General features: G+C 57.0%; 1 protein-coding gene across 1 annotated transcript; it reads left to right on the top strand.

Annotated features, from left to right (window-relative positions):
• Positions 1 to 1,668: 1,668 nt before the first annotated feature.
• On the top strand, positions 1,669 to 16,502 carry Gpr157 (G protein-coupled receptor 157). Its single transcript, XM_048350187.1, has 4 exons — positions 1,669 to 2,080; positions 12,508 to 12,721; positions 14,209 to 14,406; positions 15,388 to 16,502. Exons 1-4 carry the CDS (start codon positions 1,698 to 1,700, stop codon positions 15,589 to 15,591), a joined length of 999 nt encoding a protein of 332 aa, XP_048206144.1. The 5' UTR covers positions 1,669 to 1,697; the 3' UTR covers positions 15,592 to 16,502.
• The last annotated feature ends 141 nt before the right edge of the window (positions 16,503 to 16,643 follow it).

Raw genomic sequence — 16,643 nt, 5'->3', positions numbered from 1 at the left:
CGCAGACCTTTGAGTATATCATCAGGAAAATGAGAAGATCACCATAGAATAGGAGAAAATATTTGCATCAGTGCTCACATCTGTAACCTGGCTACTTAAGACGCTGAGATCTGAGGATCACTGTTTGAAGCCAGACCAGGCAGGAAAGTCCAGGAGACTCTTATCTCCAGTGAACCACCAAAAGCCAGAAATGGAGCTGTGGCTCAAGTGGTAGTGTGCTAATCTTGAAGGGAAAAGCTGAAGGACAGGGTCCAGGCTCTGAATTCAAGCCTCAGGAGTGGTGTGTGAATACACAGAGGCACACGCGCACACATACAAATAGCTTTCATAGCCAGAATATAGAAGGAACTGCTGGCTACAAGTTAACATAAAAAAGGATCCATTTAAAAATAAAGAAGCGAATGAAATACACATTTCTCCAAGACAGATAGGCACACTTTCATTAAGAGAAGGGGTGGAGCCAGGGAGGATGGGATTTGGGATGAGGCTGATGAGGATACATTGCATTTACGCGTGGAAGTGTCATAATGAAACCCTCCTTGTACAACTTAACTTGTGCTAACAAAAAAGTTGCATTAGAAAGATACAACAGTTTGCTATCTAAGGATATTACACCCAAAATAGCAGCAAAACTTAGGCTTTATCTTGTTTATTGTTACTGCTCTATCTCCTTCAACTAGAACTCTGCCTAGCCACAGTAGACATTCCTGAGGTTCTTATTGAATGTACAAAGGAATCCTCTGCTAGTACTGTCTTCAAGAATAAAAAGAAACACACACACGCGCACACACACACACACACACACACACCCCTGAGGGTTCATCCTAAGACCGGCTGGAACTATTCCTGGGGGGGGGGGGGTGTCAGTGTGAGCCCCGTCCGGGCTGTGGGCGCTGTGTCAGGGCTTCAGGAATGTGCGTCCTACCCTGGAGTTGTTTTTGTCACCGGGGGAAAGAATGTCCCCAGTGCAGCTCCCCCCACACCCCCCCCACCCCGGCTGGCTGGAAGGGAGAGAGGGAACATTAGCCCTAAAATGCCACTCCTGCCTGGCAGAGCACAGGATGTCCTGGCCACCTGGCAGAGCAGGGGTGTCCCTGGTGGAGGGGGGGGGTCAGGGCGGAACCTGGAGGCCCGTGGGGAAGGAAGGGTGTAGGGGGCTCAGGGCTCCGAGGGAGGCGGGGCGCCAGGGCAGGGCACGGGGGGGGGGGGGAGGGGGAAGGGGGGGCTGGAGCCTTAGGCGGAGCGGGGGCGGGGCGGAGGGCCGGGCACGGAGGACAAGGGCGGGGCGCCCATGGCGGGGCTTGTAAAGGGAGGGCCGTGAGGGGGGGGGAAGAGGCGGGCCGAGAGCGGGGCGGGGCCTCTGTCGGGGCGGGGCGGAGGTGGGCGGGGCCCACGAACGGGGCGGGGCCCGGCCCGGAGCTGCGCGGGGAGGGCGGGGCCGAGACGCGGGGGCGGGACCGAGATCCGGTCCGGGCGGAGTTCCCGGGCGAGGCGGCGCGACTCCCGGGGCGGGGCGGGCGGGGCCGGGGGCGCGGGGCGGCGGGCGCACGACGGCCCGAGGGGCGGAGGGGCCGCGGCGCGGGCGGGGCGGGCTCCGGGAGGGGAGCCGCGGGCGCCTCGGTGCCCAGACGGCGGCCGCCGCGGCTCCCGCAGCCGGGCCTCCTCGCGGCGCCCTCGCGCCCGGCCCCGGCCCCGCCATGCGGCCCCCCGCGCCGCCCACCGTGCTGCTGCCGTCGGAGCGCGCCGTGGTGCTGCTGTCGTGCGCGCTGTCGGCGCTGGGCTCCGCGCTGCTGGTGGCCACGCACGCGCTGTGGCCGGACCTGCGCAGCCGCGCGCGGCGCCTGCTGCTCTTCCTCTCGCTGGCCGACCTGCTCTCGGCCGCCTCCTACTTCTACGGGGCGCTGCGGGACTTCGCGGGCTCCTCGTGGGACTGCGTGCTGCAGGGCGCGCTCTCCTCCTTCGCCAACGCCAGCTCCTTCTTCTGGACCGTGGCGATCGCCCTCTACCTCTACCTCACCATCGTGCGGGCCGTGCGGGGCCCCGGCGCCGACCGCCTGCTCTGGGCCTTCCACGGCGTCAGGTGGGTGGACGGCGCCCCTTCCCACCCCAGCTCCGCCTCCGCCCGCCTCGCCGGCCGCCCGCGGCCCGCTGCGCCCTTCCAGACGCCTGGTCTCGGTGGGGCGCGCGGGGGGAGGGTGGGGGGGAGTCGTGCCCTCGGACAGATCGGGGCGCGCGGAGGGATGGGAGCCCATCCGACAGCGCCCTGGGTGCGCCCTGACTGGGGACCCATCCGACAGCGCCCCTGGGTGCGCCCTGACTGGGGGCCCATCCGACAGCGCCCTGGGTGCGCCCTGACTGGGGGCCCATCCGACAGCGCCCTGGGTGCGCCCTGACTGGGGGCCCATCCGACAGCGCCCCTGGGCGCCCTGACTGGGGGCCCATCCGACAGCGCCCCTGGGCGCCTCCCGGACCTGGGCAGAGCTCCCCCCCCCCCCCCAGCCCGGTCCAGGTGGTTTAGAGCCCGGGCGCACTCGTTGCCCTTTTCTCTTGCGGCGCCCGGTTTGGGTCACCGCTGATGCCCCGTGGAGAGGCAGGCTGCCCCGGGCTGCGGAATTCAACCCGGTGCTGTGTCGGGTGTAAAGCTGGAAAAACAACAAAAACCGCCCTTTCAAGTGTGGTCCTTTCTAGACCTGAGCCCCTAGGGCCGGGCTCGAGGGCGAGGTCGATGGCCAAGGGCTGCTCGGGCCGTGGCCCTCAGCCTTCCTGCGAGTCGGCAAGCTCCCCCTCTGCGGGAAGAAGGCCAGCCCCACCTGTCATGTCGGAATCACGGACAGGCGGGCGTCAGGACGGCCGGAACCGCGGGCCGGTTTCCCCTTCCCGGGAGCCTACCCTAATTATAGGTCCTGGAGTGCTTGCCGACGCGGGTCACCCGGTGTCACCCGCCCAGGCCCCACGCTGGGAAGTCACTTGACCTCCTGCGCTCCTAGCTGTTGGAGCAACCGGGGACCGGCTTCTCGGCTGCTCAAGGGAAGATTTTTGCACCCTGTCACTCCAGCTTGTGGCTGCGATCTGCATCTGCGGGGGGGGGGGGGGGGCCTTGAGCTGCCAGCCTCTCCTCTCCCCCTCCCCCCTCCCCCCAGCATGACAACGGGTCTGAATCTGAGAGCAGCCGGCATTGGTGCAGGTTCAAGGGCAGCTGGAACCCAAGTGTTCATGGCTACTTAAGAAGGAACCCAGGACTGAGTCTTTGCCACAGCAGAGGTTCTTTCTCCCTCAACTTCCCACTCCCACCCTCGTGTGTGTGTACGTGTGTGTGTACTGGAGGTGGTACTCATGACCGGAATGCTGTCCATTAGATTTTTACTCAAGGCTGGTGCTCTGCCATTTGAGCCACAGCTCCACTTCCAGCTTTTTGTTGTTGGTGGTGGTGGTTAATTGGTGATAAGTCTTATGTATTTTTCTGCCATGGTTTTGAACCATGATCCTCATATCTCAGCCTCCTGAGCAGCTAGGATCACAAGTGTGAGCCACTGGCAGAATACAGTCTCCTTTTTAAGTATTTGTTTTTGTCAGTTGTGTAGCATGAACTCAGGGCCTGGGTACTGTCCCTGAGCTCTTTCACTGAAGGCTAACACTCTACCACTTTGAGTCACAGTACCACTTCCCATTTTTTGATGGTTAATTGGAGGTAAGAGTCTCACAGACTTTCCCACCTGGGCTGGCTTTGAACTGTGATCCTCAGATGTCAGTCTCCTGAGTAGCTGGGATTATGGATGTGAGCCATGGGTACCTGGCTTACAGTCTACTTTTAAAGTGATAAACAGAACATGGTGTGGGTTCTACAGCAGACCCATTTCCCAACAAACCTGAGTAGGAGTTCTTTTTTCCACATTTCATCAGGGAAGGCCAAGTTTGCAGGAATTGGCAGAACCTGTCTTACAGGTTCATTCATTGACCCCCATCCTCCCAGCTCCCTATGAACCTCACTAGAGAATTATTAGTTGTTGTGAAAGCTGGTGAGGATGTAGGAATCTGCCCTGGCATAGACTAGCCAGCCATCCGGTGTCTGACCTTCTTGGACTGCTTAAAAATCAATCTTCTTTAAACCTTCCAGCCTTGGAAAGTATTTTTAAAGTGATGAATATCTTTATTTTATAAGAAGTTCTTAGGAATTGATTTTCTTAAAAACAAGCAAAAGAAGCACCACAAATGTCCTGAAGAAAAAAAAGACAAAGGAGGATAGAATCAGCCAAAATAGTAAAAGCAGTTGAGAAACATATATGGAAAAAAGTCTAACTTCATTAGTAGTCAAAATGGTAACAAGTTATAACAGTGAGGTTCCATTTCCTCATTAATAATAAGAAACTACTCTACATGGCGTACACCTATAACCCTGGCCGTTCAGGAAGCTCAGAGCTGAGGATTGTGGTTTGAAGGTAGCTTGGGCAAGAAAGTCCGTGATATTCTTCCCTTCAACTAAGCACCAAAAAGCCAGAAAAGGGAGTGTGGCTCAAGAGCTAACCTTGAACCAAAAAGCTAAGGGAGCGTGCTTAGACCCTGAGTTTAAGCCCTACTACACACAGTACACATATAAACCTGCTCAAGCCCCAGTTCACACAGTGTACACACACACACACACACACACACACACACACACACACACACACACACATATCTCTGTGGCCCCCTCAAAGCCCTGAAGCAGAAAGTTACGTTTCCTGTCTCCTGGGAGGGCAGCTGAGCCCTCATCCTCAGGCCAATAGGATTTCACCTAGAGCTGCACCTGGCTCTGCTGTTTTGCAAAATGCTGTGTTGTTCCTTAGCTCAGATCACGTAGTAACCCAGCCAGATGAGCAGGGTGTTCACGCTCCATGCACAGTGGAGGAGATGCCCCGGCCACAGGGTTAAGGTAGTGGAACCTACTCCTGACCCAATCCACAGGCTGTCTCGTGTGTGTGTGTGTGTGTGTGTGTGTGTGTGTGTGTGTGTGTGTGATGTGTTGTCAGTTGTGGAGCTTGAACTCAGAGCCTGAGATCTGTCCTTGAGCTCTTTTGCTCAAGGTTAGCACTCTGAGCCTCCTAAGTAGCTAGGATTACAGGCTTGAGCCACCAGTGCCCAACATTAAAAAAAAAAAAAAAGTTACTCTAAAGGCGATGTACAGAAGGCTGCAGTTATATAAGTCAGGTAAAGACTACACTTCTTTTTGGACAGTGTCACTCCTTCCCTTGCTCTTGGCTGTGTCCTTTTGAGTCTGTCTTTGCTCTAGGACTAGAACACTTTTAAAAATTAAGATTCCAACAGATCTAGGTGTGTAACTCAGTGGTGGAGTTCTTACCTAGCTTCAGTCTTGAGAAGCAACATAGAAAAAGGAGGAGGAAGAGGAAGAAGAGGAAGAAGAAGAGGAGGAGAAAGAAGAAGAAGAAAAAGGAGGAGGAGGAAGAAAGGAACCCAGGCCTGATGATTCATGCCTGTAATCCCAACACTGGGAAAGTGAGACAGAGGAATCTAGTTTGAGGACAACTTGGGACTACAGAGCAAGTTCCAGGCCAGCCTGATGAACATCAGGAGACCCCCATTTAAAGAAATAATCACAATAACAATTTCAACAAGTTTATGTTTAGTTTAAGAGATTTCCCAGATATTGACATTTTACACTGGTAACTGTATCTGCTCCGGTTATTATTTTTTTCTAGTGGGGACACGATACCCCTCATTCCTCAGCCCTTCAGCACGAAGCCCGGGGACAGGCGCAGGCTCCTTCGTCACAAGTGCAGGCTGTAGTGCAGAAGCAATGCTGTCACCTGATGGGTGGACGTGGCCCAGCTCTTGTCTGTGACTGGAGCCACGTCCAGAGACAGAAGAGCAAAGGGAACCCCGCTTAAGCGTTGACCTGCTTTTCATGTCTCTTTCTCTGACTTCTGTCTGTCCAGCTTCCTTCCTTTACAACACTGATGTTTTGGAGAGGACAGCCTTGTTATTTTGCTGACTGTCTCTCAGTCTGTTTGTCTGATGATTCTCAGTGAGTTCCGATTGTGTACTTCCGGCTGGCTGTTCCCACAAGCACATTCTCCTTGACAGTGATGTTGGTGATGAGGAGGAGGACCTCGTTCATTTCTTTGTTTTGGTTATATGTACTAGAGTTTGAACTCAGGGCCATGCGTTTGCTAGGTTAGTGTTCTACTGCTGAGCCACACCTCCAGCCCTCTTTTTGCACTATTTTTTTTTTCTTGTCCTGCTACCGGAGCTTGAACTGAGGGCCCCTCACCCTGCCTTGGCTTTTCTGCCCAAGTCTGGCACTCTACATTTGCGCCACAGCTCCACTTCTAAGTTTTTGCTGCTTAATTGGAGATAAGAGGTTCATGGACTTTGCTGCCTTAAGCCATGAGTAGAACAGTGGCTCAGCAGTAGAACACCAGCCTTGAATGGAAAAAGCTGAGGGACAGCCCAGGCCCTGAGTCCAAGTTCTAGTACCAGCATGAGAGAGAGAGAGAGAGAGAGAGAGAGAGAGAGAGAGAGAGATGTTTGGTCCACTCCCTTCTTTTCCCAGATGCCCGCTGGTCACGAGCCACAGTAAGCTTAGGTTTACCTCTTGTGCAGTCTGTGATAGCCTGTTATAGCAACAGACCTTGCACTGAGACATTGCCTGAACCGACAGCATGGGCACAGCATCCTCCTGAGTCCTACCCCCACGTTACCAGCACGCCCAAGGGGACAAGAATTGTTCCCCCAAAGGCTTTCCAAGCTTTCCACTATATGCTGAGGCTACAGCGAAGCCTGGGGGGGGGGGGGGGCGGTGCAGGGCAGGGGTCCAGCTCCAGTCCCAAGGGCCCCGAGGACCCTGTCCCAGGCTTGCAGGGCTGCTGGCCTGGCCGTGGTCAGGTGTGAGGAACATTTGTCAGGACCCTCCCCACCCCCGCCCCCACCCCCAGCTGCACCCAGACCTCGGGGGAGCCTGGCCCTGGGGCTGATTAGATTTCTCCTCCGCCCTGCGACCTGCCCTGTGAGCAGCCATTGTCCTCAACAGTGGCCTCTCTCCAAGCCTGGCTCCCTGCAGCTGGGCTTCCTGTTCCAGCCGGGACTTTCTTAAATTGGCACATGGCTGCATGATCCGTTTGTTCTCAGAGCAGTTTTTGAGTGGTGTAAACATGTACTGCGGAGGCTGAGATCTGAGGATCACCCTTTAAAACCATCCTGGGGGAAAAAAAGTCGGGAAGGCTTTCATCTTCAATTAATCAGCCAGAAAAGCCAGAAGTGAAGGGGCGGCTCAAGCGATGAGTGCCATCCTTGAGTGAACAAGCCAAGCAAGGGGCAAGAGGCCCCGAGTTCAAGCCCCAGTACCAGCCCAAAAGACAACACAAAACAAAAACCACCAGTGGGCAGCTTCTCCGCAGAACTGTGTGGGCTGCGGCAGAGACCACGGAAGAGAAGTTCCTGGGCTGGGCAGAGCTGGAAGTCACCGACGAGCCCAGGGCTCCGGGATTCTAGGGACAGCCACCTGCCTGTGGTCACCGGATCAGCCCTGGGGAATTCAGGGCCAAAGGTGGCTTGCTTACCCCAGGCTAATCTTTTTTTTTTTTTAATGCTGATCCTGGGGCTTCAACTCAGGGCCTGGGTGATGTCTGTAGGCTTCTATTGCCCAAGGCTAGCGTGCTACCACTTGAGTCACAGGTCCACTTTGGCTTTTTTTTTTTTTTTTTTTTAGTTTAGTGGAGATAAGGGTCTCATAGACTGTCCTGAGCATTTCCTGTATTTTTAAGGTAGCGTAACTTACTTGTACAAATGGGTTTTCACTAGCATTCCCATACATGTGTACAAAGTACGTCAATCAACTTCCTCTTATTATTCTCCCCCTTCTTCCTTAAATATAATTTTATCGTTGTTATTACTAAGGTGTCGTACAGAGGGGTTACTGTTTCATTCAGTCAGGTAAGGAGAACATTTCCTTTTGGACAATGTCACTCTTCCTTTGCCTTCCCGCAGTTTCCCTTTCCCATCCCTTGAGCCATGGTTCATTTTCCATGTCATGTACAGAGTGCCATGCCTGCATTTGTTCACCCCAGGCTAAGCTTGCCTGGTACTTCCTGTTCTACTTCCCGGAAGAGACTTCAGACCAAAAGAAGTGGCTCACGCCTGTCACCCTAGCTACTCGGGAGTCTGAGATCTGAGGATCTTGTTTGAAGCCAGCCTGGGCAGGAAAGTCTATGAGACTCTTCTCTCCAATTAACCAGCCGGAAGTGGAGGTGTGCAAGTGGTAGAGCACCAGCCCTGAGCCTGAAACCTAAGGGACAGCACAGGCCCTGAGTTCAAACCCCAGAACCATCATCACAAGAAATAAAAGCCCACCCCAGCCACCTGGGCCTGGGGTATGGGAGGCCCAAGTCATCCTTCACCAACCCCCCTCCCCGCTTCCACCATAGCCTGTGCCCTGCGTCTGTGTCCCCCAGCTTGTAGGGGGCCAGTGAGTTCACTAACAAAGTTCCAAAGTATTTTCAGCTGTACTGACTTCACCATGCCAGTTGAAACTGGGCGGTACAGCCTGAAGGCGGGGCATGCAAATGAGTGGGCGTGGTCACACATGAGATCATGTGGCATGCAAATGAGTGGGCGTGGCTATGCAGCAAGAAAACTCAAGCATTTACTTACCTAGGTGCCAGGGATTGTGCTGATTCTGGACAAGAGAAATGCATTCATGAGCTGCCTTACGTAACTGTAACCCCTCTGTACATCACCTCGATAATAACAATTTTTAAAAATTAAATTAAGAAAACCACAACAGAGTTTAGACCAGATTTGGCCTGAGGGCCACCGCTTGCTGGTCCCCCTAATCCGGGCTTGGTGGTGTACGCTTGTAACCCTAACACTAGGGAGACGGAGGCAGGAGGAGGCTTCAGAGTTCAAGGCTAGCCTGGGCTACTTAGTGAGACCTTGCCTGAGAAAAAGCAAAACTCAGCGCAAGTGCTGGAGAGCACAGTCCTGACGCAGCCGTCGCCCCTGCACTCGGGTGTGAGCCGAGATGGCGTCTGTGCTGGGGCAGATCGGAAGCCAAGTGTTTGGGGGAGGCAGGAAGCGGCCGTATCAAGGACAGGCGTGGTAGGGAGACACTCCTCCACTGTGGGCAGACTTCTTCCTCACTCAGCAAAGAAGTTGCTGGGTCTGTGTCTGCAGTGGAATTGTTCGCCTTTGCTGACCACATCCATGTTGGCTGATGGTTCAGCAAAAAATCACCAAAGGCATCTGGGCCCTGGTAGCGTACACCTGTCACCCAGCTACTGGGAGGGCTAAGATCGGGAGGATCCTGGTTCAAACCCAGCCCAGGCAGAAAAGTCCCGTGAAAGTCCATCTTCCTAGCAACATGCTGGGCTGAAAGTGTAGCTTGAGAGATAGCAGCAGCTGAGCAAGCAAGCCCTCATTTCAAACCTGGCACCACAAATAAAAAATACCCAAAGCATTCTGGGAAAATCAGCTGGCAATGTGGAGCTGGACAAAAGCAATAGTAAATCATGTTATTATTGTTTACAGGTTGGGTACTTTAACCTCCGGAATGTTTTGTTTTGGTGCTGATCCTGGGGCTTGAAACTCAGGGCTTGGGCACCGTCCCTGAGCTTTATTTATTTGTGGTTTTGCTCAAGGCTAGTGCTTTACAACCTGATCCACACACTGTTCCACTTCTGGCTTTTTTTGGAGATAAAAGAGTCTCATGGACTTACTTGCCTGTGCTGGCTTTGAACCTTGGTCCTCAGATTTCAGCCTCCTGCGCAGCTAGGATTATGGGTATGACTCCACCCCCCCCCCACCTGCATCATTACTTTGATATCAGTGAAATCTGTGACCGGTTTCTAGATGCACACATCCGCATGCATACACACGCATGTACACACCTGCATTATCTCACACCACCCTCTGTGTTCACAATTCAGCCTTGGGGTGTGGCCTGTGTCCCCCCTACCCCCACCAGCCCCCAGATCCCACCTTTCTGCCACCCACCGAACTATCCTCCCATCTTCTGGCTCCCCCTGGCTCCTGTAATCCGAGCTCGGGTTTGCCCAGCCTCTGCTTCTCAGCCCCCTCCACCCCTGCCCCACCTGAAAGGCTGCAGCCCTGCCGTCTCTGCTCCCACGCGTGGGGGTGCACGCCCCGAAACCTCACCTCGCTGAGATCTACAAAGGCAAGATCACAGAGAGCAGGTCCGCCGCTGCACCCCGTTTAACTGGTCAGGACACTGAGCAAGCCAAAGAGCCCTCGCCTGGCTGGTGTGCCAGCCCCGGGGTGGAGACGGGGAGCCCCGCCGCGTCAGGGGAAGGTGGCTCCTGCCCCCAGCGGCTCTCCAGACTCCTCGGAGGGCCCGGTAAACCATGCAGTGGCGAGGCACACTCCCTCCAAGACTAGAGCTTGAAGGAAAGGATGGGCATGGTGGCTCAGGCCTGGTCTCAGCTACTCAAGAGGTAGAGATTGGGAGGATGCTGGTTCCAGGCCAGCCTGGACACGAAGTTACTGAGATTCCCCCGTCTCCACCAACTAGACAAGCAGGATGGTTCCCTGCTGCTCAGGGGGATTGTGCTCCAAGCTGGGCCCCAGGCAAGAAAGACCCCGGCTGAAAAGTACCTAAGAACTGAGGGTGTGCCCGAAGGGGTAGGTAGAGCGCCTGCCTAGAGTAAGCATGAGGCCTTGAGTTCAAATCCCAGCATTGCCACAACAACCACCACCAAAGATTAGGTCTGAGCACATGGAAAGTCTGGCACCAGGGCTGGGAATATGGCCTAGTGGTAAAGTGCTGGCCTCCTCCAGCTCAAGTGTAGCCAGTGGCTTTCAGAACAGGGTGCCCAGCTGGAGATGAGAGCCCGGGCCCCCATGACCCCCCCCAGGCCCATCCGCCCCCCCAGAGCCGGGGCTGCGTCCAGTGCTGAAATCCTGCCATGTCATGATTGCTTAAATGATAGCCTTTGACCTATACTCTGAACTCAGGAAACAACAAATGCTGGAGGGGCTGTGGGGAAAGAGGAACCCTTCTCCATTGTTGGTGGGAGTGCAAATTAGTACAGCCACTTTGGAGAACAGTATGGAGGTTTCTCAAAAAGCTCAATATAGACCTACCCTATGACCCAGCCATACCACTCCTAGGCATCTATCCTAAACAGCAAAACCCAAGATATCAAAAGGACATTTGTACTTCCATGTTTATCGCAGCACAATTCACAATAGCCAAAATTTGGAAACAACCCAGATGCCCCTCCACAGATGAATGGATCCAAAAAATATGGTACTTATACACAATGGAATACTACATAGCGATTAGGAATGGTGAAATATTGTTATTTGCAGGGAAATGGTCAGAACTCGAACAAATAATGTTGAGTGAGACAAGCCTAGAACACAGAAAACAAAGGGGCATGATCTCCCTGACATATGACTGTTAACAAAGGGAGATGGAGAGACAGTAGAGACCAAGTCTGTGAACACTGTATATGTGCTTGATACATTGTATATTGCATATGGGTCTACCTGACCTAGACAAGGGATGGGAAAACAGGTTGTAAGATATCACAAGAAATGTACACAATGCCCTACTATGTAACTGCACCCTCTTTGCACAGCACCTTGTAAAAAAAAAAAAATTTATGTTCAATTGATAATAAAAAAAAAATAAAAAAAAAAAAATGATAGCCTTTGAAAAGAAATCCCAGAAGAGCCCGACACATATTAACTGAGCACGTCATAGCTTGCGTGCTCAGCAGAGGAGCCGCCACAGGGCTGAGGGCGCGGCGTGCCCAGCGGCCGCCACGCCCGCCTCTAAACACAGCCCTGGCTCCACCGACGAGCCCACACCCGCCCGCCGGCCCGGGCGCCCCGGAAGCGGGGTGCACGGCTCCCACCTCCAAGGCCCTCAGCTCGAGTACTGACACCCACACAGACACAGAAGAGCATTGGCACGTGTGGGTCAAAGGTCAGAGAACATGAGTTATTAAACCAAAGGCCAATCTCTTCCTTGCCCCGCGTGCGGCCTCAGAGAAGCTTCCAGATGCCCCCTGACCCACCATGTGGCTTTGTCAGGAGGAGTCTCGATCCTGGGGCCTAAACTCAGTGCTATGGCTGCTGCGGGTCAGCTCCTTAGAGGGGCCCCTGCCGGAGCCGGTGCTTTTGCCTCTTTCTGGGGTACCCTCCCCGAGGAGGGACCAGGGGCATGCCCCCCAAAGCCTCCCCTCCTCTGCTGCATCCTTGGGACCCCAGGCCACCTACTCCCACACCTGCCCCCACGGCTGGCGGAAGGCATGTCTGCGTGGCCCGGACACGCGGCTGGCACGCGCAGGTGGATGCCCAGGTCCGCCTCTGGGCGCAGGAGGAAGCGGGGTGTGTGGGAGCCTGCTCGAGCTGGCTGCACCCTTCCGGTGCCAGTCCCCGGATCTGGGCCTTGGCGGTGGGTGTCCACGTGGGTGCGTCCGTGTCCCCCTTCCCCAAAGAGCACGGCCCGTCGCCGTTGCCACGCTGACCTCCTCCCTCGCTGCCCTTCAGCTGGGGCGTCCCGCTGGCCATCACAGCGACCGCGGTGGCCCTGAAGAAGATCGGCTACGACGCCTCGGACACCTCGGTGGGCTGGTGCTGGATCGATCTGGAGGCCGAGGACCGCCTGCTCTGGATGCTGCTCACCGGGAAGCTGTGGGAGATGCTGGCCTACGTCCTGCTGCCTCTCCTGTACCTCCTGGTCAGGAAGCACATCAACAGGGCGGTAGGTGCCCGCCGCGTCCCGCGCCGCCCCCGGGGGCTGTGGGCTCACTGGCTAAGCCCAGGCCCACCCTGGAGCCATCCTGGGACCGTTCCCTTGGGAGAGGAGCAGGCAGAACCCCTGGCCTGCCCCTGGCCGAGCCCAGCTTCTGGACCGTGGTCCTCTGCTGCCCCTGTGTGGACAGTCATGGTAGTTGCCTCCCCTTAGAAGTTTAGGTCAAAGTTAAAGAGGCCACTACAGAGAATTGGGGGTGGGATGGGGTGGGGTGGAGGGGGCTAGACGCTGGGAAGGGAGGGCCAAGGGGTTTTCATGATCAGCGGTATAAGGAACTCACCTAATTACCCTGGGTGGCCAGAACGCCTTTTTTTATTTTGCTTGATGTAGAGTTGTGTCCGTCAGGTAGTGAGTATATTTCTTTTTGGACAGTGTCACCCCTTTGGGTTTTTTTTTGTTTTGTTTTGTGCTGGTACTGAGGCTTGAACTCGGGGCCTGGGCACTATTTCTTGCTCAAAGCTGATGTTCTACCACTTAAGCCACAGCTCCACCTTTGGCTTACTTGCTGGTTAATTGGAGATGAGTCTCCTGGTCTAGGAGACCCTTGTCTCCACTGAAGTAATCAAAATGAGAGAAGTTGAGCTGTGGCCTAGAGCAAAAGAGACAGTGCCCACGCCCTGGGTTCAAGCCCCTGGACTGCCACAGAAAAAGAAAACAAAAATGTATCCCAGACTTTCCTGCCAGGCTGGCTTCTAATCGTGATTCTCCGATCTCAGCCATCTGAGTGGCAAATACTGTAGGCGTGAGCCACCAGCACCCAACTTGAGCAGAGTTTTTGGACCCTTGGCCCAAGCTCTTGGAGTCTGCCATGTCCATTCTGACTGCCGGTCCTTATGCACAGAGAGAAAGACATGGCAAGGGGCAGAGAAAGGAGGTTTGATTACATAGGAAGACAGCATTTGACTCCATCTTCTGCTTCAGGGATGCAGGCGGAAGCTTTGGATCTCAAAGACAAAGAACGAGGGCCGAGGAGGAGGGAGTGCCTAGTGATTACGTCATCCTGGTCAAAAGAGGACCTGTGTCCTTGATTGGGGAAGGGTTCTGGAGTTTTCTCCAGAAAACAAGCTGCCTGGTGGGTGGGGAGCCCTGCCGTGGCTTTGGCGTGGGCTCCCGGGGAGAACCGGCTCACAGCACACACAGGGTCTGCCCAGCCTTGCGCCTGCTTTCACTGCATGGGTGGTGCTGCCAAGCCACCAAGTCCACGTGGGGCCTGATCCACCCACAGGGCTGCCTGCAGGCCGGGTGTGGACTCTGGGCAAGGGTTCTGTCATCCTGTTTTCATTGATCGAGAGGAGGTCCCGCGGCTTGGACAGGAGACGCCCAGGATGTCGTTGAGACGCCCGAGGCGATGGGTCCGAGGGGACGGAGTGGGGGGAAGCTAGGCTGGGCCGGGCGAGGCCCTGCGGCTCAGGCCCGCCCCGGCTGTGTCCCCGCAGCACGAAGCACTGTCCGAGTACCGCCCCATCTGCGAGGGGCCCCACCGGCACCTGCGCACCACGTCCTCCGTGGCCGATAAGAAGCTGATCCTCATCCCGCTCATCTTCATCTGCCTCCGGGTCTGGAGCACCGTGCGCTTCGTCCTCACCCTCTGCGGCTCCCCGGCCGTGCGCACGCCCGTGCTGGTCGTCCTCCACGTGAGTCTGCTCCCAGCCCCGCGGCCGCCCTGGGCGCGCCCCATCCTGCCCCCTGCGGAGAGCCACGCCCCATCCCGCCCCCTGCGGAAAGCCACGCCCATCCCGCCCCTGCAGAGGGCCACGCCCCATCCCGCCCCCTGCGGAAAGCCACGCCCCATCCCGCCCCTGCAGAGGGCCACGCCCCATCCTGCCCCCTGCGGAGAGCCACGCCCCATCCCGCCCCCTGCGGAGGGCCACGCCCCATCCCGCCCCCTGCCGAGAGCCACGCCCCATCCCGCCCCCTGCGGAGAGCCACGCCCCATCCCGCCCCCTGCGGAGAGCCACGCCCCATCCCGCCCCCTGCCGAGAGCCACGCCCCATCCCGCCCCCTGCGGAGAGCCACGCCCCATCCCGCCCCCTGCGGAGAGCCACGCCCCATCCCGCCCCCTGCGGAGAGCCACACCCCATCCCGCCCCCTGCCGAGAGCCACGCCCCATCCCGCCCCCTGCGGAAAACCACGCCCATCCCGCCCCTGCAGAGGGCCACGCCCCATCCCGCCCCCTGCGGAAAGCCACGCCCATCCCGCCCCTGCGGAGAGCCACGCCCCATCCCACCCCTGCGGAAAGCCACGCCCCATCCCGCCCCCTGCAGAGGGCCACGCCCCATCCCGCCCCTGCAGGAAGCCACGCCCCGACGTGGCCCCAATGTGGCCGCCGGCCCTGCCTCCTCCCTCCCTCAGGCAGACGGGGGCTTTGGCGAGGGATCGGGAAGTCTGCGCACAGTTGTTTTTCCAGCAACCTAGAGCACCAGAAGAGTTGGCTGATCCTAGATCCTTCCCGCCAGTAGGCCCCCACACCACGCGGGTCTGAGCCAGGTAGTCGGCTCAGGTCTGCCTGGAACACAGCTGCCCGCCGTGCCGTTGGGGGAGCAGGGAAAGGTTCTGGGGCCCCCTTGAGGGACCGCCCCAGCCCTGGACTCACACTTCCTCTTTCCTGCCCCCAGGGCATCGGGAACACCTTCCAGGGAGGAGCCAACTGCATCATGTTCGCCCTCTGCACCCAGGCCGTCCGCTCGCGCCTCGTCTCCCTCTGCAGCTGCCACTGCTGCGCTCAGAGCCAGGCCTCCCCTCCCGGGGCCCCCGCACCCCCTGAGGCAGGAGACCCTCAGAAGCCCAGGAGGACCCCGGAGGAGCCTGCCCGCGCCTGAGTGGGCAGCCCTGTTTACAGACAAGGCACCCACTCCCATGGGCGACCGAGTCCCACGGTGGCGCTCGGGCCTCAGCCAAGAGCACTGGCAGGTGCCTGGTGGGTGAGGCCATCCAGATCCCCGATGGGCGTCTTGTCCAGCCTTGCTGGCCGGCGGGCTTCCCGTCCCTCTAAGCAGCACAGCCCCGAGGCCCCGTGCGGCCGCCTGGGCCCCCGGAGATCATCGCCAGCCTGCCCGGTCCATTGCACAGGCCAGACAGCGCCGCCCTCCGATGCCAGGGTGGGCGCCCCCTCGGGGGCCCGGGCTGGCACACGAGGAGCCGGGAGGGGCCTTTCAGGAAAGGCAGACACAGCCTTGGCCATGGAATACTGATTCCTCCCTAAGGGCAACGCGTCTGAGATTGGCCTTGGGTGTGAGCACAGCTTGCAGAGCCTGGGCCTCGTGTGTGCGCAGCCCCAGCACCAAAGAGAACAAAGAACAATTACCTTGCAGCCAGGCGCGAGACACCCATGCCTGGAACCCTAGCTAGTCAGGAGGCTGAGATCTGAGAACCGAGGTGAGTTACCAGCAAAAAGCTGGAAGTGGAGGCATGGCTCAAGTGGTAGCCAAAAAGCTGACTTAGAGTAAGGCCTGGACTTGCAACCCCAGTCAAAGGTCGGAGGACATAGCAACCCGGATCCTATGGGGAGAGAACTAGTGGGGGTGGGGGGGGCAGGGGGAGCAGGGGCACCAGGCTTGCTTGCTGGTCTCCTTTGAGAACCCTCCTTCCGGATTCTCAGCATTCAGAGTTCTTGACTTCCTTGGCAGTGGACAGTTTTACAGACATGATCTCTGCGGGACCTTCGCTTCTAGAACAGGACAGGAGGGGCTAGGAATGTGGCCTAGTGGCAAGAGTACTTGCCTCGTATACATGAAGCCCTGGGTTCGATTCCCCAGCACCACATATATAGAAAACGGCCAGAAGTGGCGCTGTGGCTCAGGTGGCAGAGTGCTAGCCTTGAGCAAAAAGAAGCCAGGGACAGTGCTCAGGCCCTGAGTCCAAGGCCCAGGAC

The sequence above is a fragment of the Perognathus longimembris genome, chromosome 7, assembly GCF_023159225.1.
Source record: "Perognathus longimembris pacificus isolate PPM17 chromosome 7, ASM2315922v1, whole genome shotgun sequence".
NCBI classification, from domain to species: Eukaryota; Metazoa; Chordata; class Mammalia; order Rodentia; family Heteromyidae; genus Perognathus; species Perognathus longimembris.
Note: the sequence above shows the minus strand (reverse complement) of the source record. Positions and strands in the feature narration are given on the sequence as shown.